Raw genomic sequence first — 25,454 nt, 5'->3', positions numbered from 1 at the left:
TCGCTCGCGGCCAGAGAATGCGGTCCGAGAGGGGCGGAGCCCGTAGGACTACATTTCCCAGAAGCCTCATGGGCTCGCATTGTTTTTCTGCTGTCAGTTCTCTGGACCACTCAAGCTTGGGGCTGCTAGGGAGGCTGTGTGTTCGCGGAGCCGGCCGGGCCGACCCGAGCCAGGGACATGATCTCCGCCGCGCCTTTCGTCGGTTGAGGAAAGGCCGTCCTGGCAGGGTGGCAGGCCATCCGCAGCGCGGGGCGCCGGTCACAAAGCGTGCATTGTCGTCCTGTCCTGCCGCTGAATGTCGGTCCCAGAGGATGAAGAGAGGCTTTTGCCGCTCGCCCAGAGATGGCCCCGAGCGAGCAAATTCCTACTGTCTGGCTGCGCGGCTACCGTGGCCGAGCTAGGTACCCGGTTGCCCAACACCTGGGCCTCTCCAGCGAGTCCTTGAGGCGCCGCGCTGGGTGGTGGCGGCGGCGGGGAGGGAAGGACCAGCGGGCGGCTTGGTTCCCGGGTGCTGCGCCCTCTTCTCCCACACGTGTCTGGTAGATGTGGCAGGGTGGGGGGCAAGACCAGCTTTGTGAGGAGGTGCGACTGGAGGTCACTGAGGTCTTTGCCTTCCCATTTCGATCCTCCCCCAGAGGTGTGCTGTTGCTCCGGATCGTGGAGTGTTTAGAAGCTTCATGAGCCATCATTCCTCAATAGGAATCATTTACCTTTTAATGAGGATGACCATTTTAAAAACACAATCCAGTTTTCATCCTTATGAAATCATCTCTGTGATTTACATTCTTACACAGCCTCACTACATCATTGTCTGTTGGGGCCAAATTGGTGGACCCAACGTGTGGGACTTCAGTTATTAATCTATCGCTTATTAAGCATCTACTCAGCATCTGCCACTTGACCTCTTTGAGCTTAATTCGTCTATATTGTGTTTACCTTGCAAGATTCTGAGAAGGCAGTAATATATAAATGCTAAATCCAAGGCAGGGCACCCATTAATTATGACATTATTATAATTACTACAATGCTGAAGACTGTGGAGATATCGTTAAAAAGACCCGGCCCTGACGTTACAGTCTAGTGGGAGACAAGGAGAGAGACAGACAGTTACATTGTGCTTATTATAATGAAGGTATTAATAAGCATCATAAGAGCGTATAGATAGATGGAAGTTACATCTGCGTAAGCAAGTCAGAGAAAACATAAGAGGCCACCTAGAGTAGAATGACAATGACCTTGCATGAGCAGGTGGTGTTTCTGCCAAGGATTTTGTGACTAAACTGCCTGTGTTCCCTGTGAAACCTTCATGTGCATTTTAAGGTTACCCTTGCCTTTTCTTGTCCATTTAAAACAAACAAAAGGCAACAGCTTTGATGTGTTATCATTTGTAAATGTTTGTCCTGTTCTAAAATGAGTTAATTTTGCATATCCAGCAGAGCCAGCACTTGATCTGTTGTTTTGCCCTTTGTGCTCCTCCACTCTTGCCCTTTGGACCCTCTACTTTTTTTCTCTCTCTTCCAAAGCTGATGGAGTTTTTTTGTTGTTGTTTTTTTGTTTTTGTTTTTTTGCACAATTGATCAACTTTTTACAAAAATTTAAAAGCAGATTGCTGAATGATTAGATATTTCCAGGTTGTTTTTCTTTTCTTCTTCTTCTTTTTTTTTTTAACCTGATGTGTCCCTCTGTGACCAATACTTTTGTAAAAGAACATTCCTTCTGTTAAAAATTGGTGGAGAATTGTGTGGGGGCTGCGATGGGAGATGGGGATACCAAAATATGAGGTGGTTTTGAGTGCAAAACAATTTAGGATCAGAACCTGAAGCATTATTTAAGTAACCAGCAAGAAAACCAAAATTATTTTGAGAGGCATAACCTATGCTAATATAGAGGCTCCCACATCTTTCATATTTCAATAAAGCATTGCGTGAATTCGCTATATGTAAACTACTTCTGTTTTCGGGAAACTATCAACAAGATATTAACTTTTCCAAAGACCAGTGGTAAGATTTGCTCTCTTCCACTCCTGTTTTCTTTTTGGAAAAGGCGTAGCTATAGTTTTGTATCAGTTGGTAGTCATTGAAAAGACTTATTATGTAATGTCAATAATGTTCATGAACTTATCTGAATCTGGTTATTTCAGTTACTCAGGACATTGTGTGTATAAAGTTACAGGCTTGATCTTTGTAATGTGGGACAATTAGCTTCACTCTGTGTCAAGGTAAAAGGTCTGTCTCTAATTCAAAATGTAATCATTAGAAAAAAGTTCTTCACGTACACTTGGTACTTGTAAAGAGGTCATGCATAGAAACTTATCAGGGCTGGAAAAACAGCTCAATATGTGCCTGAATTGAAAGAATATTGAGCATGCCACCATCCTTGTATATAAAAGACGGCATTATAAACTCCATATTGCATATTCTGTATCTCAAACATCAGGTCAGTGACTCATCATCCATGAAATTATAGAATTCAGCTTCATCCAGCATTTATTAAGAACTTAGCATAAGTACGACAGTATTCTAAAAGTCACACTGAGTCTTAATCATGGTTACAGTCATGAGGACATCACAGAATATGGATACCTAAAATTATTCCCATTGGAAAGCAAAAATTAAGGATAAAAGTCAATTTTAGACAAAATTTCTAAATAAAAAGAACCCAGGACTTGTCACTTTTTTTCCCTGGTCATCCGGGGGTACTCGAGAACAGTGATTTATAAATTTGGGAGTACGTAAGAATCAACTGATTTCTAACTCCCCATCAACCTACTGAGAATTCACAAGCATGGGGCTAGGACAGCTACAGTTTTTAACAATATCCCTCAGTGAGTCTCGTGTTTTCTAAAATTTGAGAAGTATCAGTCTTGTGGTGACTGAAATATTAGTCCAACGATTTTAGATTTTTTTGTTTGTTTCTCTGAATACTGTGGGTTTCCTCCTTGTTTTTCTTTGTTTTTTGTTAGCAACCTTTCCCCTCGATCTCACAAAAACTCGACTTCAAATGCAAGGAGAAGCTGCCCTTGCTCGGTTGGGAGACAGTGCACGAGAATCTGCTCCCTATAGGGGCATGGTGCGCACAGCCCTAGGGATTGTCCAAGAGGAAGGCTTTCTAAAGCTTTGGCAAGGAGTGACACCCGCCATTTACAGACACGTAGGTATTTATCTTGATTCTGGCTGGTAAGTTTGTTATGAGTTCTGTGTTAGTCTCCTGTGCTTTCTGTTTAGCTGTATCCAAAAACCAGTTAGTTTTTTTCTACTGAGGTGATAAAGAATATACAGAGGATGCCAGAAAAAAATGTATACACATTTTAAGAAAGAAAGAAACTGTATTAAAATTGTAATACTCAATATATCCCAATAACGAAAGACGAATACAAGTCACATTTGACTTCTGCAATTACAAGAGGTGCTCAAAGTGGTTACCATCAGCGTAATTTTAATACTGTTTTTTCGTTTCTTAAAATGTGTATACATTTTTTTGGCACTGTATAGTCTCTAAAGAAGAAAATTAACTCCCAATTATTATTAAGGCATTATTGCCTTAAAATTTTAGAAATGAGTACAGAAGTATTTAGCAATGAACTGTCATGATATCTGTAGAGCACTTTAAAATAGTAAGCAAAAGAAATGAAGCAAATATGGCAAAAATGTTAGCAATTGATAAATATCAAATACAGATATAGAGGAAGTTATATTATTTTCTCTACTTTTCTGTATGTTTGAAACTTTTTCTAGTAAATGTTTTTAAGTTTAAGAAAGAAAAACTAATTGATATTTTTCTCCACTTCGAGACTTTAAACACAAAATTTTATTTTTTTATTTTCTTTGAAGATGAAAAGACAATGCCACATGTCACTCATCTCTGTCCCATACAGTAGAGACCAGGCTATTCTGAAAGAGAATAGGGATGACTGTCTAATCCAGCTCTGGCAACAGAGTAAATGCAAAGCAGGTGATTTTTGCTTCAGTTTCCCAGGCTACCTAACTAGCTCTGCAGGCCTTTGGTCGCTCTTAAAGGAAAATAGTTGTAACTACATTATAGCACAGGAGAACGCTTTTTTGCTCTGCTTCCCGAGTGGCACTCAGAAAGCGAGGCGTTGTTTTCAGCTTGTGGATAGAACATAAACTTGGCTTCAACAAAAGGTAGGACAGGTGTGGCATTTTTCTCCTTTACATCCCTAATGTTTCCTCAAGTATGAAGGGATCCTTGATCAGAAAACTGCCCAGTACTAATATTTACTGTTTTATTATTTTTAAAGCATCAGCTCTTCAGATGAGTAAGTGACAGTGTATTCTTCCAGAACTATTCATCCAGAAGTATGCATAGAGACTATTATTGTTTTTGTACTTTGTATATTTGTGAATATCTTAAAATATTTCATAAACTTCCTGAAGTATCAAGAAAACCTCTCTGTATCAATACCATGTAGTGATTTTAATGGTTTTTCATTTTCCAACCTTTTAAAATATTTTTCTGCTTTGCTTGTTTTGAATTTCATTTCTTTTCATTTATATTTTGTTGACCACGATATTTGGTTTTACCATTAAGATTAGTTTCATATGTTTGACACTGGATGGAAAAATTACCATACTATAATAAACTATCCAATAAAGTTATACATGCTTATTGAATGAAAATGCCTGCCGTGCACCAAGCGCTGTACTAAGGCATATAGAGTAATGAAAACCTACCTTGAAAACTCATGGTCCGATGGAAAGATAAGAAAGAAAATCAAGTTAATTTTCAATCAATATGATAAAGACCATATTAGATATATGCCAGGGTAGTTCTCAAGGGACAGAGGAGAAGCATGGCAGGTGCAAAGGAAAGCACAGCAGAGCACTTTCTAGAAAACTAGTTCTCTGAGTTGAATCCTGAAAGACTACTAGGAGGAGTTAGCAAAGCAGAGAAGGGAGAATCCATTCAAGAAAGATCAGACAGGATGGGAGAACACACGTGGAGAAGTGTCAGGAAGTCTGTGTGTCAGAAGCATAGGGTGCACAAGAGAAAGACACAGCTAGAGAGGTCGCCTGGGCCAACTCAAAATGTCCTCTCATTTTATTAAACACGAAGCTAAATTCACCTGTTTAATGATCTGTTTTACACAGTGTACTCTGGAGGTCGAATGGTCACATATGAACACCTCCGTGAAGCTGTGTTTGGCAAAAGTGAAGATAAGCATTATCCCCTTTGGTAAGTTTTGTTTTGAAAATAATATGCTATTGCCTCTAAGGCTTAAATGTTTATCCTGTAGATTTGTATAAAACTGTGCATTTGTACCAAAATTACCTCAAGTTATAGGCTTAAAATAAATGTTTACTATATAAATCCAAATAATCGAGCATTTACTGCACATGTTATACAAACATACATGTACACAGGTATATAAAAATTGTCTCTATATATTAATTAATATTTTCATATTAGAAGAATCCTCATGCAGCACCTTTATTCCTTTTTCTACCGAGAAATCCTGGGCTTTAGAGTCAGACAGAGAGGGGCTCAAATTCCTACTCTACTACTATGTAACTTGAACACTATATGTTCAGTTTTCTCAGAAGTAGAAGTAATACCTACTGTCAGGCTTTTGTTTTCGTAGGATTGGAAGAGATGATGAATGTAAAGTGCTTATCTCTTATCACATTTATAACAGAAACAGAGACAAAGAGATTATTATAAATAATATACATAGAACGCCTATAAATCAAGAAAAAATATATAAAGAACATAAGGGGAAAATAGGAAAAGGTTATCAACAGGCAATTCACAAAAGAATATAAATATTCATTAAACATATAAATGTTCAAACTCACCAGTAATCATGGAAATTAATTAAAACTGTCTTTTAGCCATTAAACTGTTAATGGGAACGTAAGTTATGAAGCCTTTTTGGAGCATAAAGTACCTGTTAGAATTTTTAAATGTATAATCTTTGGACCCAGCAACTCTTTCTTTATAATTCAGCAATACTTGGACCTGTGCATAAATACACACACACACACACACACACACACACACACACAATACTGATTGTAGCAGTGTTGATAATAGCAAATTTTAAAAATTTAAACGACTAATATTTTGCAGTAGTTAAATTATGATATGTATTATACAGGGAAATATAACACAACTTTGAAAGAATGAGGTAAGTTTTATATAACTAACATACAAAGATACTTATAATATCTTTTCTGGGTTAAAAAAAAAAAATCCAAGTCACAACTATAAGAAAAGGGCAATAAGCAGAATTTCACCTTCCAGGCAAAATCTCTTGGCCCTGTTTTTGAAAAATTGTAAGGTACTAAGCTATACTGATTGCTTTCCCCGAGTCAGTGATGGAATAGATTGCATACGGTAATTCCCACCAGAAGGGAAAGTATAGGTAAGGAGTTCAAAGCAAATACTTCACTCTGAAGGCAACCCTCAGGTGCATTGGCGTGATGTCTTTTGACCTAATCAGAACAATTCATTCAGTCAGTAGGTGAATGTTTATAGTGTGGCAGTCTCGTCCATAATACTGAGACTGTAGTAATGAAAAACACACATCTCTTCCATCGTTGATCTCACAGTAATAGAGACAGAGGCCTGAACCATCAGAATTCTGTCTCAGTTACAGAGGAGGTAGTGGTTATGAGATCCACAAAGAGAAAAAAACGATCATGTCCTGTGCTCATCACTGAGGAGAAACAGCCTCCGATAGATTGTTGGTGGGAGTGTAAATTAATACAAGTTCTATGGAAAGCAATTTGACAGGACCTATCAAATGTCACGGAAATGTTCAGATTTCTTAGTGAAAAGTTATGCTCGTTGTATGCGTTAAGGTGTATCCATAACATGGAATGCTATTAAACTATCTTTTAAAATGAGGCGGCTCCTATGGACTGATAAGAATAAGCGTTTAAGATACACTATTAGGAAAAAAGATCAAAGTGCAGAACAGCATACAACCTGGCATCATCTATGTATGTGCTTTTAAAAAGGAATAGTTACAGATACATGTTTTGTGTGCACAAACTGCCAGTTGTAACCCAGTGGTTAAGACCAAGGGCTCTGCACTCAGAGTGCCTGGAATTACATCCTGCCTGTACCACTCACTAGTAGTTGTGTGATTGGAGCTGTCATTTAACCACTTGATGCCTCAGTTTCCTCATCTATAAAGAGGAAATGCAGTAGTACTGATGTCAGGGTTATTATGAGAATTAGATGATATTTTTAGAAAGGCTTAGAACAGTGCCTTAAACAATAAGCGTTCAGTAAACGCATGCTTATTCTCTCTAGAAAGGCCTAAGAAACTAGTAATTGTGACTGCCTCAGAGGAGGGGAAACGGGGATAGGGACCTTTCTTTCATTCTGTACCCATTTGTACCTCGTCAGATTTGTTTCAGAGTAAAAAGAAAGAAAATACCCCTTTTCCCCCAAGAGACTATTGCAATAATCTACGTAAAAGATGTTTGAGGCCTGGCCTACGACATGAATAGCTGGAATGAAAGAAAAATATAGATTCAAAGCCGGTTAAGTATAATAGTCTAGACTCGATCACTATTGGCTCTAGGAGGTGAGGAGGAGGAAGAATCTAGGGACAGAAAGAGTTCCTCAGAGAGAGCGAAGTTTTCAAAGCCCCCTCGGTTTGGTAAACTACTAATATATTAGTTTATACAATTTAACCAGCCTTTGTCTGCTAGACCGATTTTTACCGTTGTGCTGTTCTTATTCTCCTGTGGTCAGAATTAAACTGCAATTATCAGTTCAGATGTTTATATCTTTGAACCAATTGCCCTTCCTTTGAATTTCAGGCCCTGTGAGGCCTCTGAAACTTCAGATTTGAATTTCCATTCCTTGTGGTCCTTTAACCCTTCCATCTGTCAGCAGACAAACCATCTACTTTCCTCTTTGATTTGTTTGGGTCTGTTCCTCACTGTCTTAAACCTCTTATGCAAGGGCTATACCAGTATTGTTTACTACAAAATTTGTGAAATTAATGATAACCTTTAAAAGTGTATATATATATTTTTTAATAATTAGGAAATCAGTGATTGGAGGGATGATGGCTGGTGTGGTTGGCCAATTTTTAGCCAACCCAACTGACCTAGTGAAGGTTCAGATGCAAATGGAAGGAAAAAGGAAACTCGAAGGAAAACCATTGAGGTAAGTTCTCCATTGAACTGATTCCTTTCCACTTTGCCAGCATCATATTTTGAACATCTACCTAATGGATGTATGTATGCATTTTATAATTCAACAGTCAGTAAAGACATGAATTCTGACTATCTTCATTTGGAAGTTATATTCATTAAGAGGAGCGCTGTGATGGATCTTTTCTCTGCATGACAAGGTGTACTTGTTCTTTACCAGACAGATTACGTGTGTGCTGCTTTCCCCATCCATAGAAGCTCGGTATACAGAGTTTGGTCATTAAACTTATCTCTCGTGTGAACCCCAGTTTTACCATTGTGGCTTGCGGTTGTGGAGGTCACTAAGCATTTGTTTCTTTGTGCTTAGAAGAGGCCATCTCAGAAGAGTTGCGTGATAGCTAGACTGCCTGGCTCCCAAGGTTCCCCAAAACTTGGTTTCTTTCCCTTGCTTTCTCGAAGGAGGGAAATAGCTAGGTTGACCTTGTAAATTGTTCCCACTTCCCTAATGCCAGGCCACCTCTTTTCCCAAGTTTATGTTTTAAAATTATGCCTTTGTGATATAAAATCCTCCGATTGCATTACCCTATATTATCAAAGTCTGCCTTCCTTTAAAGGGCTTCATGTTCAATAATTTACAAGCATACTACTTAGCTAGTTTCCCCTGGGAAAGGGGCAAAATCTTGCAGATAGATAGGCTTCTCCGAGGATGAAAAGTGCAGGATGCCTTGAGCTGAGTGGGAAGGGGTCTGCTCGTCTGAAAACTGCAGGACTGTGGCTGAGCCAGAGATGAAGGAGGGTTTGGAGTCTCCTTTGGGAGTTCCCCCACTGACCCTGCTCTCCCCTCTGCTACTCGTCTAGCTGACTCAGTGGAAAATGAGGTTGGGCTGCAGCAGCCCAGGCTTCTTTTTGGCCTTCCCAACAGGAAAAGAACATGCACTGCAGACGAGGAAAGGAAACCACTCTGACTTAACCAAGTGTTTTACAGGATCCTGGGGCCTATTCTGTCATCTTGTAACAACGTCCAATTACTAAGTAGCAGGGAGAAGTGATCTTGCCTTGGTTGGATACATGGAGAGAACTAACTATTGGGATCCAAAAATAATCTGAATTTTAAATTTATCACCTCAATTTTTTTTCCCCTCTCTTTATCTCTAATGGTGGAAATTTTTGGTTTCCTGTAGTAGTAAAGACATTGAATGTCATTGTAAAGAACATGTACCTTGGGATCAGACGACCTGGGATTCAAACCCAGTCTTACCACATTTTATCTCTGTAACCCCAGTCACGTTCCTTAACCTCTCTGAGCCTCAGTTTCCTCAGATATAAATTGGAATAATACACGCTTCAGAGTTTTCAGGAATAAAATGTATCTTATGTATATTTAAAAGTCTGGTGCTTAATGAGCACACAATAAATTTTAGCTACATTGACCACTGATCATGAGCGTAATTCCCCATGCAGCTTAATAGCAATTATGCATGCCCCCGCCGAAATATGTCATTTTATCTTTTTTGGTGAGACTCAGAGCATGTAATGCCTGATTAAAAGCAACACAGCTAGTAATTGGTAATGGTAGCATTTGACTCTAGGTATTTCTAACTATATAAAATCCAGACTTTTATTTTATACCAGAGGTTTCCAGATTTGGTTCATTGTTCAGCACCATTTTTTATCTGTGTATACAAAAATGACCAAAATAAGAATAAGGTAGTAAATTTTCATAAACCAAAGTATTCACTTTTAAAACCTCTTATGATGCGGCTGTCCTTCTTACTTTTTGATCTAAAACTACCATTTCTTTTATGAGATTTTGTGAGGATCGATTTTTTTTATGTTATTTGGTAAAATTACAAAATTTACACAAACTAGTAAAATGAACCTAGATGTCTGATAACCCCGGTCCCTCCTATAATTAATTTGTGCACTGATGATATACAATGTCAAGAAAGAAATTTTAATCTGTTCAAAACTATGAGAAGAAGAGATGATGCAGTTTATAAAGATTTCCATTAAAACTGTTTGATGAAATGTTGGCCATTTCCCTAAAGGATTATTAAGTTTATCTGGAAATTAGACTTATGCGGATTGCTTTAATTTCTAACAATTCTGGATAATTAGGATGTTATTTTACTCCAAATCATAACAGCTATAGGCAAACCTTATCTGATTGCATTCCACACATAGGAATGCGTAGAGTTTTAACATTTCATTATTATTTTCCTTTAGATTTCGTGGTGTACATCATGCATTTGCAAAAATCTTGGCAGAAGGAGGAATACGTGGGCTTTGGGCAGGCTGGGTACCCAATATACAAAGAGCAGCACTGGTGAATATGGGAGGTAATGGAAACTTGATTGATTTCTGCAAAGCCTAATTACCTTAATCATTATCAGTAGTCACGTCAGGGAAAATGAAAATTTTTATTATTTTTAATAACATATATTGGCAAGTCTTTTATTAATATGTTGTACTATCATAATTGAATATTTTCTTTAGGGCATTTTCACTCTTTTCTACAGTGATATATGAAAAGGATTTCCAAAAATACGCAAATTGTGACAATAAGGAGATGAGACCAAACTATTTTTAAGGTCTCCTCTCTACCCCACACCTTCCTCTAAGATTCAAAAGATATTAGTTGTTGAATGAATAAGCATTTAAGTCTTCTTTTTCTTTACGTTGCCAGATTTAACCACTTACGATACAGTGAAACACTACTTGGTACTGAATACATCACTTGAGGACAATATCATGACTCACGGTTTATCTAGGTAAGTGATTGTTTTAGTCTTAGACTCTATTTTTTTCTCTCTGTCACATTTTCTTCCATATTTGGCATCCATTCTAAATGTTGTCTCTTTTGATTGGGAATCTAGTAATGTCACACTTAGAGAAAGGTGATAGATAGTACATTTATAAAGAGCAATTTTCTTCAAGTTTGTAGCAGTTAAAATAGGAAGAGAGACAAAGTTGCAGAATGTTGCAGGGTAAACCTCCCCAAAGACATGCACCTTAATGGGGGCCCTCCTGGGGTCAGACTCTGATGATTGATTCTCCAATTCAATTTAAGAATTATGTTTGAATATCTTTTGTGTCAAAGGCACTGGGCATAGCGGGTCCCAATGTTAAACCCAGCTCCTTCTCAGGGAGTTTACCAAAGCAGAAAACAAGACAAGTTTAAAAACTCTGTATAGTAAATGCTAAAAGAAAGTGACTAGTTACTGTAGAGTTGAGAGGAGGGAATAAAAATATGGAAGGGCCCACAAAGGAGATAGAATTAGATATGCGTTATAAAGGATTGTGGTTCTTGACAGACAGACGGGAAGAAGCACATTCCAGGAAGGAACAAGTAGTCCCTTAATCTCTTTGCAACATAGTTTCAAATATCCATTAGAGTGAGTTATTTTATAGATGTGTGCTGTCCTTAGCATCACAGTGCTTTTATTTGGCTTCTGATCCTGTTTCCAAACTCTAGAACCGTTTATGCTATTTAGATAATCCCCAAAGCATATTAACAGTATCAAACCAATGACATTTGGAGATACATAAATATAGATATGATACCTAATTCAGGTTCACCTTAACTTAATATTCCTAGAGTAGTTTTTCTTCATTGTTCCTTTTTTAAAATAACCGCTACCTTTAGTGTTGCTAGGGCAATCTTTTGAAGGCTTTGCTCACTGCTCTTTCCCATTCCAACGCTCACCCAGGCGTGTTCACAATCTACCATACCCTCTCCATCCCACAGTCTGGGCTCCTCTTTCACAGAGCAAACAGGATGTTAGCCCTCCTTCCACTTTTAGCTCCATCCCTAAAACACGTGTACTATCTGTAGTCTCCCTTACCTTCTTTCTGCCTGTCTTTGTGCAAGCTGTTCACTCTGCCTGTGAGACTTTCTTCCTCAATTGCTACCCAGTCAAGACATCTTGTGAGACTTTCTCATCTTTCGCGATGCTTGTTTGTTCCCGTGTTAGGCTTTACTCTGGGAGCAGCACATTCAGGTCTATCTGAAAGGCCCACAGTGATATTATCTCCGTTTCTTTTTCATTGTCTTTTTACCCAAATGGTCCTTGAAACCCCACCCTTCTAACCTAAGATTCACGGATTTCCCAGCAGGTATAAATCTGCATAATGTACACCGCTCCACCTAACAGATGTGTCTTTTTTGGAAAGGCCTAAGATATCTATCTGTATATATTCCAGGCCTCGTCTGAAATAACTTAGCCTTATTGTTCTAATTCAGGCTTTGAGAAAATGGGATGATTGGTATTTGGTTCGTTTTTGAGCTCCACCCACGGAATTAGGTTTTTAAATGGGATGGTGTGAGTGTGTATGGAATATGAGGCAGCTCAAAGGTTGCTAACTATGAACTCACATCTAAGCAGGTAAATAGTGCTGTGTGATCTGAAAGTTCTAGATGCAGTGTCATGGGATAAAATGAATGCTCACGGAGGCTCAAAGGGGATTGCAGCTGTGCGGAGAACTTTATACAAGCCATCAACATCTGAGGAAAAAGGAGTTTGATATGAAGAGGATAATAAAAATGGTGGAAGCACTGAATTAGGCAATTAAACATGGTGAAAATGGCATATTGTATGCTATGTATGTTTTAGCACAATTTTTTAAAAAATGGTGTGAGTAAAAATGAAGTCCTGGGATAGGGTAGGAGCAGAAGACAGTGGCCAGGATTTTAGTGAGGTGGGAAGGCAGGTGGCAAGGTGTGTTAATAAGGGAAGCAGAGAAAAGGTGAGGAGTTGAATTAATGGCCAGGAAATTGTATAGAACAGGAAGACCAGGATAATCCCCCTTTCTTTTCTTTTTTTTTTTTAACTCATGAGGTTACTGAGAGCTAAAACTATGCAAAAGGTGCGTCTACATTGTATGAAGATTATACATGACCATGATTAGTTGATTCTGAAGAGAATCACTGATTCTGACACGGTGCTGATGGAACATTTTAAACTAGTCTTAGAGATAGCCATTTGGTCTCCTGCAGAGAACATGAGACTTGCCCAGTCACTTTCTGTTACCACTTCGGCTGTGCCCTGGACTGCATTTGGGGGTATTACTAACAAGGAGTGATAAAGGTCAATAGCAGCAACACCCATTACAAGTAGTTTGGAAAAACCGATGTTCTGTTACTGCTCTATCTTCTCACTTTGACTCTAGGTGCCATCTTACTTGAGGCCTTTTTAATTTGCTCCCTTTTAATATTTATTTATTTATTTATTTATTTATTTATTTATTTATTATTTATTTATTTATTTTAAAGGGGACGCAGCTCACAGTGGCCCATGTGGGGATCAAATCATCAACCTCGGTGTTATTAGCACCACCCTCTAACCAACTGACCTAACTGGCTACCCCCTAGTATTTATTTTTAAAAGAAATCTAGCCAGATCACACTATGGCCTCAAAACAATTTGATGAGAATGGGATGAGGCCATTGGCAGTTGCATCCTAACGTCTCGGTGCCAAAAAGTGTCATCCGTTGCTCAAGGACGTTTTTGATGTGGTTAATGCAGGTGAAAGAAAATCGCCTAATAATCAATTACAAGAGCTGCCCACATTTTAAAAACAGAGTTTATTAATACTAGCACTCTGTTAGAAGTAGCTTGACTCTTGCCGATTATGCGGAGAGGCACCCAGCCCTCCCTGAAGCAAATGAACAAGTAAAAATGTAGTGTTTGTTTCTAGTCTTTTGGGCAAAGAGGGAGAAGTTGTGTATCTGTTTTTACTGTATTTCTTTGTTCTTCCTTACCTCTTGACTCATTTTGTGGGCTGTTTCCAGGCGATAGTTTTAGAGGTTAGGTGAATTTTGTGCTAGTGGAGACATTTGTGTGTAAAAATATGAAGGTATATTAAAATCAATGATATTAAACTTTTAATTCCGAAGAATCTGAACAAATAGGAAACAATGTGAAAAGAGCAGTAGTCTGCATTATTAGAATATATACAGCGAAATGATGCATTCTTTCCACATAGTAAATGCCTTCATGTGGACAGAGACCCAAGGACAGTTATATGACGGTTGGGTCATGTGCTAGAGTACGTACATAGGTTCTTTTTGTTCCTTCTCTTAAATTCAAGTAGTTCTAAAGTGCTTTTTTTCCTTTGAATTTTGAATCTTGACCCAAAAGAGGTAGAAAGAGTTTGGGTACTTTCTGCTACAGCAGTTTAGAGTAAAAGAGAATATGAAGATTCCTAATGCACTTTCAACTTGCCTACCACAGAATCTTCAGAGATTTCAAAAGTCTTGGCACAGAAGTCAGTGGTCCTTATCTCTGTAAGGTATTTGATGCACCAAAAAAACATACAAATTTTACACAGTTTTCCTTCCTAGCTTTCCATGTGCCAAACATACGCTATTCTTCAGACTTCCATCATGACCCTGGTCTATGGAATCAGGTGCCAACTTCTGGGACTGGGGCCTTCTGTTTTCTTTGACTCAGATTGACCACCCCTCTTTTCATCACATGACTTACTCCTGAAAAAGTTTAAAGCAGTTGATTTTATGTTTGTGAAATTTTGATCATGTTCCTGTATTGCCCCTCTCATGCCTACACACATAATGAACTGCTAGTGGTTTCTAAACTTTTCAGTCACTCATTTATACACTCTTGTTTTACTCATCAGTAGATTGACCACATCAATTTCGTCTCTTTCGTGTTACAAGAAGACTTTTTCAAGGAGTGATTATCCTTGTTGGGTAAAGAGAGAGGGAGCAGCAGAAACACATCAGACCCTGTGCCTGAGCGTAGTTTGAAGAAAGAACAGAAATTTTCCAATTAGATGGGGTGTAGGACATTCTAAATGAAAGAATTAATGGCATGGAGGTGTTAGTGTAGTAAGTACAGAGAACTGCACTTAGTTATACTATTGTTAGAGCGTAACAGGCAAAGAGAGAATATCAAGAATGAAATCAAACTCCCTAAATAGCCTTCATGGACGGCTCTCTGCCTACTTCTTTGGTCTTTCGTCTGGCTGCACTCTTCCTCCTTCAGGACACTGCCGCCATGTTGGTTGCTTTCTGTGTCTTAAACACACCGAGAGTGTTCCTGCTTCTTTTCCTGTGCTCTTCCTTCTGCTTGAAAGACTCTTCCTCTAGATCTTCACATAAACACTTCTTTCTCACCAGGTCTCAGTTCTTCTGTCACCCCAAGAGACTTACTATTACCATTACTATCTATTACCCAGTTACTCCCTATCACGTTATCCTATTTTTTTCATAGTGCATATCAGCATCTGAAATTGTTCATTTCTTCTCAGCCTTTCCCCAAGCAGTGTAAATGCCTTGAGGGCAGGATTCACCTTATGTGTCTTGTTCACTGTCCAGAAGGGTACCTGCCACCAGTAGGTCTTCAGTGTATATTTATTGACTGACATTCTTTTGTTCTTTTTTCTACCTCATTAATGAATTAATTTAGCATTGGTTTCAAGCTACAAGAGCATTATTTATGAGGCATGCTACAGTAATATATTTATTGTTCATTCTAAATAATAAATTCCCTTTTCTTAAAATTGAGAAACTGATACATATTACCTTTCAATTTCATTTATTTGTATCTATAGTTTATGTTCTGGGCTGGTAGCTTCTATTCTGGGAACACCAGCTGATGTCATCAAAAGCCGAATAATGAATCAACCACGAGATAAGCAAGGAAGGTAGGTAGAAAGTCTTCAGTATCCATGTGTCTAACTATCTATAATAACACTGTTCTTTAAAGATGTTTCCCTTTATTCTTTTTATTTTATTTTATTAGTTTCAGGTGCACAAGACAAAGCAATACTTAGACGTTTATCATTTATATCCCTCACACTGTGTCCTTTATTCTTGATAGAAACGTATTTATGTGTTTATGTGTTCAACCAGGAAATTGTTTTTATGCAATTACCTGTTCTTTGATGAAAAGGTACTGTACCTTTAGGGAAATAAGCTAATTTAATGATCAAATTATTTAGACACAAGATATTTATTGTGACTTTATAGTTTTCAAACAGTTTTTGAAAACATCTCTGCTGAGAATTTGCAGAGCACTTTCTTCAGAGGCTTATGACTTACAGGTAACATGGAAAATTTGATCTGATATAAAACACTGTGTTCTCTCTGGAATAGATCAGGTAGACTGAATTCTAAGCATAGTCAACCATGAAAATATCTTTAAACTCAAAAGAGGTGATCTGTTAGGTTGGTGCAAAAGTAATTGCGGTTTAGAAGGTTAAAAATAATTGCAAAAACTGCAATTACTTTTGCGCCAACCTAATATAATGTCATTTCCTTATAATACTGATGAAGATACCGTGGGAACTTAACTCGTCTTTATATTGGTTAGCCTAGGTAAAATTGGTTTTGTTATATACATCATTTTGCTTAAAGTTGCAAAACCTATTGACATTAAGTGAGGACTTGCTATATACAGAACCACAAGTATTAATTGTTCTAAACTAGCAGAAAATATTTAACATATAGTAAGTTCCTTAGGCTATTTTTTGTTTAAATTTTATTTATACATCTATTTACATACAAGTGATTTAACAAAATTGTCTTGTTTCCTTTCAGGGGACTTTTATATAAATCATCTACTGACTGCCTGCTTCAGGCCGTTCAAGGCGAAGGATTCATGAGTCTGTATAAGGGCTTCTTACCGTCTTGGCTGCGAATGGTAAACTTAGGTCCTTCCTTCCTTTGTTTTTGTTTTCTATGGACTTAAATTACTTTGAATCTATAAATATTTTCCCTTTTCTCTTCTGGTTTTTTGCCTGGCCCTGTCCCTAAGCCACAATTCTTTCTTTCTTCTTTATATTTCTTTTTCTTTCCTTTTACCTCTCCTCAGAGGTAGATTAAAGTAATTCAGTTATGTCTAGAAATAAATAGGCTGATATTCTGTTATTATAAAGCCAGTAGATTTTCTGCAATGTAAAGCCTTTAGTAGTCTATTTAACCAAAATATTATTCTTTCGGACAGGTAGACAGATTACATACTAGGGACTATTCCTATGAAAATGTTACTGTTTCAAACACAATTTGTTACTTTGATGGCAAATGTTGTATAACCCATTAATACTTACCACAAAGCTCTGCTTAGTAAGAAAGCATTATGTTATTTTTATTTAGTTTGGATGTTATATTTTATGAAGTGAACTAAGATGGAGAATTAGACAGACTTATTTAAGTAAAATAATATACAGAGGGTGCCAAAAAAATGTATACCCGTTGAAAGGAAAACTGTATTAAAATTTTAATACTCAATATATACCGATAACAAAAGATGAATACAAGTCACGTTTGACTTCAGCAATTACAAGAGGTGCTCACAGTGGTTACCATCAGCGTCCAGACACTTCTGATTATGGCAAACTACTGCTTGAGCAACGCTGACCAAAGTGTCCACTTGTATCGCGGCACATGCTGTTTGAATTTCCTCACACAGCACCATGCGTCTCAAACTTATCCCGAATGTGGACAGTTGTGAGGCGTGTTGGAGGTTCTGTTGCAGACTCACACCTCCATTGTCGTACTTCTACAACAATGTCGAATTTCAAATACCACTTCAAAATGGTCTTGCGCTCCTCGAATGACAACCATGTTTCCACCATTTTATTTGACTGTCCTGCCTGTAGCATGGTGACGCTAGCATTCATTTGATTAATGCCATGTTTTGAGCTACACATTGCTACCATAATTCAACTTCAAAAAGTAATACATAGATAACATCTCTTAAAATGTGTATACATTTTTTGGCACTCCCAGTATATAATAAAAAACAAGGTACTCAATTATTTTGTAAGTTAGAAACTATTTGAAAGAATGAATGAGTTATGGGTTTAGAAATTCAAATAATCAGTACTTTATACAATATAATATCAATTGAGCACCTACTGCATGCAAAGCTCTGTACTCAGTGCCTGGCTGTGGGATAAACAGAAGAGTCTTGGCCCCTGGAGCTGCGAGTCTAGGTGAGAACAAACATTGAATAAGAAACTAGGAGTGATGAGCAGTAGGGGAAAAGTGTGTGGTACCATGGAAATATAAATATAAATATAAAACACATATATATATTGCAAGTAAGTGCAGCCTAAGTCGAGAGATTGAGAAAACCTACTTGGAGAATAGACTTTTAAATTGAGATTTGAAGAATGAGTGCTAAAAGGGGTAGAAAGGAACATTCTAGGCAGATGGACTATTTGGAGTGGACAGAGAACATGATGGGTTCCAGGAACTGAAGGAAGCCCAGCTGGCCAAGGCCCAAGACATGGAGGAGAACTGCGCAGGGCGAGGCCAGAGAGAGGCAGGGCTCAGATCGGGAAGGGCCATATGACCCATCAGAGTGAGGGGCAGCCCCTTGATGACACGTACATTTTTAGAAAGATCATTCCGACTGCCATGTGGCTTGGGCACATTTGCAGGGAAGATTTTAGTTTAGTTTTGGACAAGTTTTGAATGTCACAGGACATCTAAGAAGAGTTATCTAGATGATAGCTTAACATATTGGTCTGGATCTTGGAGAGAATATGGGGATAGAGATTTAAATTTGAGAACTGTCCACATATAGATGGTAATTGAAGCTTTGGTAATAAATGACATCACCAAGGGATAGTAGGTATCTATTAATATGAATTTAATAGCCAAAGCCCTTGGGGATATCTGATACAAAAGTGTACCCAAGTTGTGAAACATTTTGATTGTCTGGATTATACCTTGATATTATCTCATCTGTGGATATTTCTTACTGAAAAGGAAGATTTTGATTTGGCCTGCATGCACCAGACACTATTACAAGTTCTGGTAATACTAAGGGATAAGAATGTTTATTTTTTTGCACTAGAAAAGCTTACAATGTGATGGAGAAGATAGACTTACATACTTAAAGAAGATAGATTTAAGTACTTAATATTACAGAAATAACAAAGCTAGTATTACCAAATCACTTTGGTATACGGCCAACACTGTGCTAATCGTTTTTATGGCTTATCTCTTGGAATTCTCCCAACAATCTATTTAGTAGGTTACTATCAGTTCTCTCTTTTATAGAGGAGGAAACAGAAACTTATAGAGTCCTATAGATAACTTGGCCAGGGTAGGTGGTTATTAACTAGTGGAGCTGGCAGGTCAAACCCAGGCAGATTGGCTCCAGAGGACATAGTCTTACCAAGGAAGTCGTATTAGTGCTCTACCAGTCGTATGAACAAAACGCTGCGGCAACATGAATAGTGGAGTAAAAATGGCTTTCGCTGTTTAAGAAGTCTTAAATGGCTTCACAGTGGTGACATGTGATCTGAGCCTGAAAGGGTCAGTAGGCATTTGTCAAGAAAAGCATGAGGTACTAACAATTGTCACCCCAATAAATTTAAAAAATAAATTAAAAAATATATATATTCACACACACACACACACACACACACACACAAAAAAAAAAGCATGAGGGATCAGCACGAGCAGAGGCATCAAGTCATGTGAGGGCCTGATACTCGGAGAACCACAGGAAGTTCAGTGTGGCTGGAGACTGCGTCCCAGAGGGGCGCAGTGGGAGAGAATTCTAGAGAAGTTAAGGACGCAGTGGAGAAGGACCTTGTGGGCCAAGTTTTGTACTTTCCGTGTAACCATAGCCAACAAGCAGCTGCTCAAACATGGGAGCAATGTGCTAAGATTTGTTTGGGGACAAGATGACTTTGGCAGCAATACAGAAGATACTTTGAAAGCTAAGACACAAGAAAGGAGGCCTAGACAGTGGTCTAGCCAGGAGATGGCTGTAGAAAGGGAGAGAAGATAGATTCTAGGGGCATTTATGATTAACTCCGCAGCACTTAGTAACTGATATACAGAAGGTGAGGGAGGGAAAGAAGGAAACGGGACTTTTAGGTTTCTAGTATGGGAGACTATGAGGATGGATGAGACCATTCATTAAAAACAAAATCAAGGTTAAGAGGAGTGAGGGGCAGAGAGAACATCGAAGGACAAAGGAATACTGAGACCACTTAATTGACCCATTGTCTTTTACATGAGATTCAGGGAGTATAGATGACAAAAAAAAAAAAAAAAAAAAAAAAAAAAATGAGTACTTAACACGTGACAACAACTGGGCAAAGCTCTTTACACACATTATTTTTTAAGGTCTTACGAGAACCTAGTAAAAAGGTTGTGTTATCCTCATTTTTCAGGTGAAAACCATGGCTCAAAGTAGAAGAAACTTGGTTATGTTCATACAGCTAGTCTGTGGCAGAGCTAGGAATTGACCACAGGTCTGTTTAACTCTAAACCCACGCTCCTAAATAATGCAGTATACTGAGTTACCCAAGATCCTATAGCTAGTCATAGAAGTTTTAAAAGAAAAGAGACAATGTGTAGTGATGGTGAGCTGTTCCCCGAGGAAGGCTGGCTTACAACCAGAGCTCACCAGGATGACGCCGCCTTGGTCATTCACCGCAGTGCATGACCCTGACCTCAGAAACCTGACTCATGAGCACTTTCAAGTAAACTGGCCTCCCAAATGCAGGTTCACTTCAGATGACCTCACTGAAATTGATGAGCGGACCACAGCGGTCACCTCATTCACATTGAGAAACCCTTGGCAAGTGACCCTCTAGACACCATGCTTCCTCCTAAATTCAGGTTATGCAGGGAGCCCAGTTATAATCAGAAGGTAGCTTGCTGAACACAGAATAATAACAGGAAGAGCTTATCAGTAGACTTAATACTTAAGAATATTAAGCTAAGAGCGCTTATGTGTTCCGCTCCACAATACCAGGCATGGAGAAGGGCTCGGCTTTTGTTCCAATAGTTAAGGCAACAGGAAGAGCAGAGAAGACGACATGAGTTCATATATCTATACTTGGGTTATTTTCAATGGTACAGCTGTGCCAGTGAGGGAGAGACTAGTAGACATGCACGACCCACATGCATTCCTGCACAGAAGCTCAGTACATCCCGTTTATATACTCCCCGTGTTATTTGGCTATATGATCTCCCTCTTCAACTTCCATTCAAAACCCAGCTGAACTCAGTCCCAATCCCTTCCACTAGGTAGAGGTAGTATGACCTCGTTTTGCTCAATCCCTGATTAATACACATTTCATTTGATATAGTTTAGTTGCTATGTCACTAACATGAGGAAGTCTAATTACCAGAGCAATTAGGAATGACTGCATAGTCCCCTCTGACCTAAGACCTCTACTCCTTGATCCGATTGCAGTTATATCCTTGGCTCACTTTATTTTTGTTGTCACAAGAAGACGGGATCACCACAGCTTCCCATTCTTTATTTTGTCTATGTCTCCATACATTGAACTGACCAAGATGTGGTCTCCACTAGTAAATTCTCAGTCTATCAATATAACATGCCTCATATTTCTAAACACTTGTGACATACATATTGCTTTACAAACTAACCAAATACATTTTTCATTCTAATTGCTGAAGCCTATTTCTCTAGTATGATTGAGTTTCTCTCTGATCATTATTACCCATCATCAATAAACAAAACCAGATAGGAAATGGATCCAAGACACCCTTTCTCTGATGGTTCCTTCCAGTGTTTACTCTGTGACTTCCCTCTGTCTCTCCAGCATTTATATCGCCTGTTGAATAACTCTCATCCCCTTACATATAATTCCTTTGGGTAGAGTTACACCTGCATTCAAGTTAGTCAAGTGTTGTTGAGTTGGAAGCTCTTTCCTCTATTTAACGTAAATTTTTATATCCACTATGTGATACAGCAGGTGTTAGTTTTGTGTCCTAACTCTCAGAAGGTAATCTTTCATCTTCACTTTCAAGTTCTTGAGTGACTCCTTCTCATGATCCACATACAAACTACATGGAGAGGAGCCCAGCCTAGAATGCAGGCATGCTGAGTTCAAGCCTTTTAGCCAGTGACGTTCAGTAAAAAGAACCGTCGAATGGAAACCAGAAGTCTATGGTCTTGACCCGCAACATGCTAATAGGCATTTGATTTTTAAGCCTCAGTGTTTTCATCTGTAAAAATGGGATATCGATCCCTTTCCTTTCTATTGTAAATTGTTCAGAGCAATGTATCTCTGGGAAATATAAGACAGGAATATGCTTTCTCAGTTATAAAGTGCTTTACAAAGGCGAAATATCAAAGTATTTGTTTTCAGCCGAGGTGGCTTCAAAATGACTCTGTCATTCAAAGATGTGTATGTTTATGTGTAGAATAATTGCTTTGAAATATGCACTAACTTCTTTGGTTAATCTTTCAGACCCCTTGGTCACTGGTGTTCTGGCTTACTTATGAAAAAATCAGAGAGATGAGTGGAGTCAGTCCATTTTAAGCCCTTACAGATACAGTGTTCATTCAGTATCATTGAAATACGGGCATCTGCAACACACCCCCTATTATTTCTACCTCTTTAGGAAGACACCTTACTCTACAGAGACTGTGATTTATAGGGGGCAGCACTTTATTTTTCTCTGGAAACCCGAGTTCTCTTTGACTCCTCTTTTTGTTCAAAAGCAATCTGGTTGGATCACACACGGCCACCCAATTGAGACCCAGCACAGCACTTTCTGAAGAAGCATGGAATCCTGGCCACTTACCTTGAGAGATCTGACCTTCGAGAAGTTATTCTATGCTCAAGAGCCCGCTTAGAGGAGAAGTGCCAGAAGGGAGACAGCATCTCAGAACCAAAGCAGACAATAGGAATGGGGGAAGACCACACACATACATACATGCAAACATAGTGATTAAGAAATATATTTAACCTGTATGTCAGTATTTTCAAATGGAATTTGACAATTCATTTTTCTGTTGTTAAAGTGCACATACTGTAAATTAAAGAGAAGTGAATGAAAATTCATAAATAAACATTTTGAATTTCCCTAGTGTTGAAGGGAGCTGATGTACCTTTTCTTGCCAGGAGGATGAAAAACAATCAAGTTGAGATGATGTTTGGATTTCAAGGAAAGCAGCTGCTTTCTGTCAGTGCCCTCTGTTAGTTAGATCTGTGTTACTCGGTTAGCACTCCATTGCATATGCTAAGGACTTCCTGCCAGCCACGCACGTTGAATTTTGACGAGAACAGAGAGTATTTACTTTGTTCCATATCCCGTTGCAACTTGGATTTGTTGCTAGCTCTCAAAAATGTTCAATATATTAAAAATCCAATGTATTGGATTCAAGTTAAGGTGGATAGATCTTTTTAATAAAGCAACTTCTGTTATAAGCTTTTTAGTGGCATTTTAGATGCAAGGCTAAGATGAAGTCAGCCAGTTCTGACGTGCTTCTTCTTGTCTCCCCTTCCCTACCACTACGGGCCCTAGAGAGAGAGAACTCAGAAATGATTCTGAAGCTATCTCTAGCCTGAGTCGTATTCAGTTTGGCAAAGCCTCCTGCCTGAAAAATTCCTAAGCATAAACTGCTTATGGTATACAGTTGTCTCCAATCCCTGAGTCACATCCATGTTCTAACTGTAGAACAGTGATTTCCTCAGATTCACCTGTTAACCACCTACTCCCCCAACCTCAGGCAGTAGGCATTTCTGGATGGATGGCTACAGTTATGGATAGAGAGAGGCTGTAACTGTCAAAAAAGGAAAACTCAAAGCTGACCCAAAAAAGACCTTGGAGCAGACGAAATAGAATTTGTTACGGACATGGATGCTGTTAGTCAGAAAAATGTTTACATGCTCTGTAGTTGCACTAATGCATAATCACTGCCATTTAAGAGGGGAAATATCCTTTAAAATATATTTTAATGTGATGTGCTAATTTGCAGTAGCTTATTGTTTTTCTATAGTTTGCATAATGTGGAGTTTAATCTCTTAAAATCTTCAGAGGGTCTACTTTTCCATTGTATTTGTCAATCTGAATTGAATTGTTAAATATATTTAAAATAACAGTATGTACTTAAATTCCCAAATGTTCTGCAGTGGAACCACTTGGGGAACTTTTGATTTTTTTTATGCTTTATAATATTTAAAATTACGTAAAGACTGGATCAAAAAAACTATATGCAAACTGGATCATAAAAAAATTTTACTTAGCTTTATTCTTTGAGGGACTTGGGGTGAAAAACATTGCTTAAGTACTGAGACTCTTTCTTGATATCTGGATTCGGCATGAATAATTGGAATTTTTTTTAACCTGAGATGATTTCTTGGGATTATCTGGCATAACCCTTTCATTTTACATGTTTGGAACTAAGCCCCCGAGAAGTAGAATTGTTCATGCTCATAAGTTACTTAGTAGCAGAGCCAGGATAATAATACAGATCTCCTAATTACAACCGAAATTTATTGTAAAGGTTTTTCTTTATGACATTTTTTTTTGCCATACACATGTTAAATGAATTTGAATTGTCTTTAGCATCAATTTTAGAATGGAGTCACCGTGCTTTAGCTTGAACATTAAGACCCTCCATAATCTGACCAAATCCTGTATATTCAACACATATATATCCCATCACAGTCATACTTCCTAGTGAAATCATATTCATTGACGTATCTTGGAACTTTGTTTTGGCTTTACCCACTTGAAATCATCTTGCTCCGCTCCCAAATAAACAACAGAAAATAAAAAGGCATAAAAATTTCAGTAATTTTGTGTCCATACTGAAAGACTCAACCATTTCAATCTCACTATCTTATTATACTGCTACTATATGTGGTATCTATCTTCAGCTCAGTATTGATAACACTTAACATCTAAGCTTCTTTTGCTTAGCCATGTCTTTTCTCCTCCCAAATGATTTTTTTTTTTGGGGGGGGGGGGGCGTGTGAAAATTTATTACTACTGTGTTTTCACCATCAAAATTGAAAAATACATATTTTAGTTATATAGTTGTCATTTATATGTATAAGTGAATTAGCATATATACCTAGATAAAATGTCCTAGATTTGCTTTTAGTAAGGAATAATGTGTCTCCAAATCCTATCTGATTACAAGTGACTAGTGGTAGAATTAAGTCTTGTTTTTATATAAATCTCTACTTTCATAAGTAGCATTTATTTGCTGTTAGGTACTCAACAAAAGTTGATTACAGTTACATATAACATGAATCAAGTTTGTCTTCATTATTTTAAGAATATCGTAAGACTAGTCTGAATTTTTTTTCACTTTGTTAAGAAAAAGGAAACAAATTCAGGGAGATTTTAAATGTAAAAATTTTTGCTGTTCTGTGATTTTCAAAGCTGTGAGCACAACCATTTATTTATAATTGAAATTGTTATGTATGGTTTCTGTTCATGAAAATAGATTCCCTCAGCTCCTCCAATGGAAAAAAAATGTTTAGTTTTAACACTTGTGGTTAAAAAAATTAGGGGTGAAATACTAAATTATCTTCTCCCCAATTAAACCAGGACTCATTAAA

At 38.0% G+C, this 25,454-nt stretch overlaps 1 protein-coding gene across 3 annotated transcripts; it reads left to right on the top strand.

The window, feature by feature from the left end:
* Positions 1 to 78: 78 nt before the first annotated feature.
* On the top strand, positions 79 to 24,678 carry SLC25A27 (solute carrier family 25 member 27). Of its 3 annotated transcripts, none has more exons than XM_019734686.3 (9): positions 79 to 401; positions 2,963 to 3,154; positions 5,109 to 5,193; positions 8,023 to 8,145; positions 10,359 to 10,471; positions 10,819 to 10,903; positions 15,705 to 15,797; positions 16,693 to 16,795; positions 22,601 to 24,678. In XM_019734686.3, exons 1-9 carry the CDS (start codon positions 296 to 298, stop codon positions 22,655 to 22,657), a joined length of 957 nt encoding a protein of 318 aa, XP_019590245.1. In that variant the 5' UTR covers positions 79 to 295; the 3' UTR covers positions 22,658 to 24,678. The 3 variants fall into 3 exon arrangements, with proteins under 3 accessions (XP_019590245.1, XP_019590244.1, XP_019590246.1); XM_019734685.3 differs by having other exon boundaries at positions 82 to 401; positions 22,347 to 24,678; XM_019734687.3 differs by having other exon boundaries at positions 113 to 401; positions 22,501 to 22,976.
* Positions 24,679 to 25,454: the final 776 nt, after the last annotated feature.

This window comes from Rhinolophus sinicus, chromosome 2 (assembly GCF_057876585.1).
Source record: "Rhinolophus sinicus isolate RSI-liver-muscle chromosome 2, RSI-T2T, whole genome shotgun sequence".
Taxonomy (NCBI): Eukaryota; Metazoa; Chordata; class Mammalia; order Chiroptera; family Rhinolophidae; genus Rhinolophus; species Rhinolophus sinicus.
Note: the sequence above shows the minus strand (reverse complement) of the source record. Positions and strands in the feature narration are given on the sequence as shown.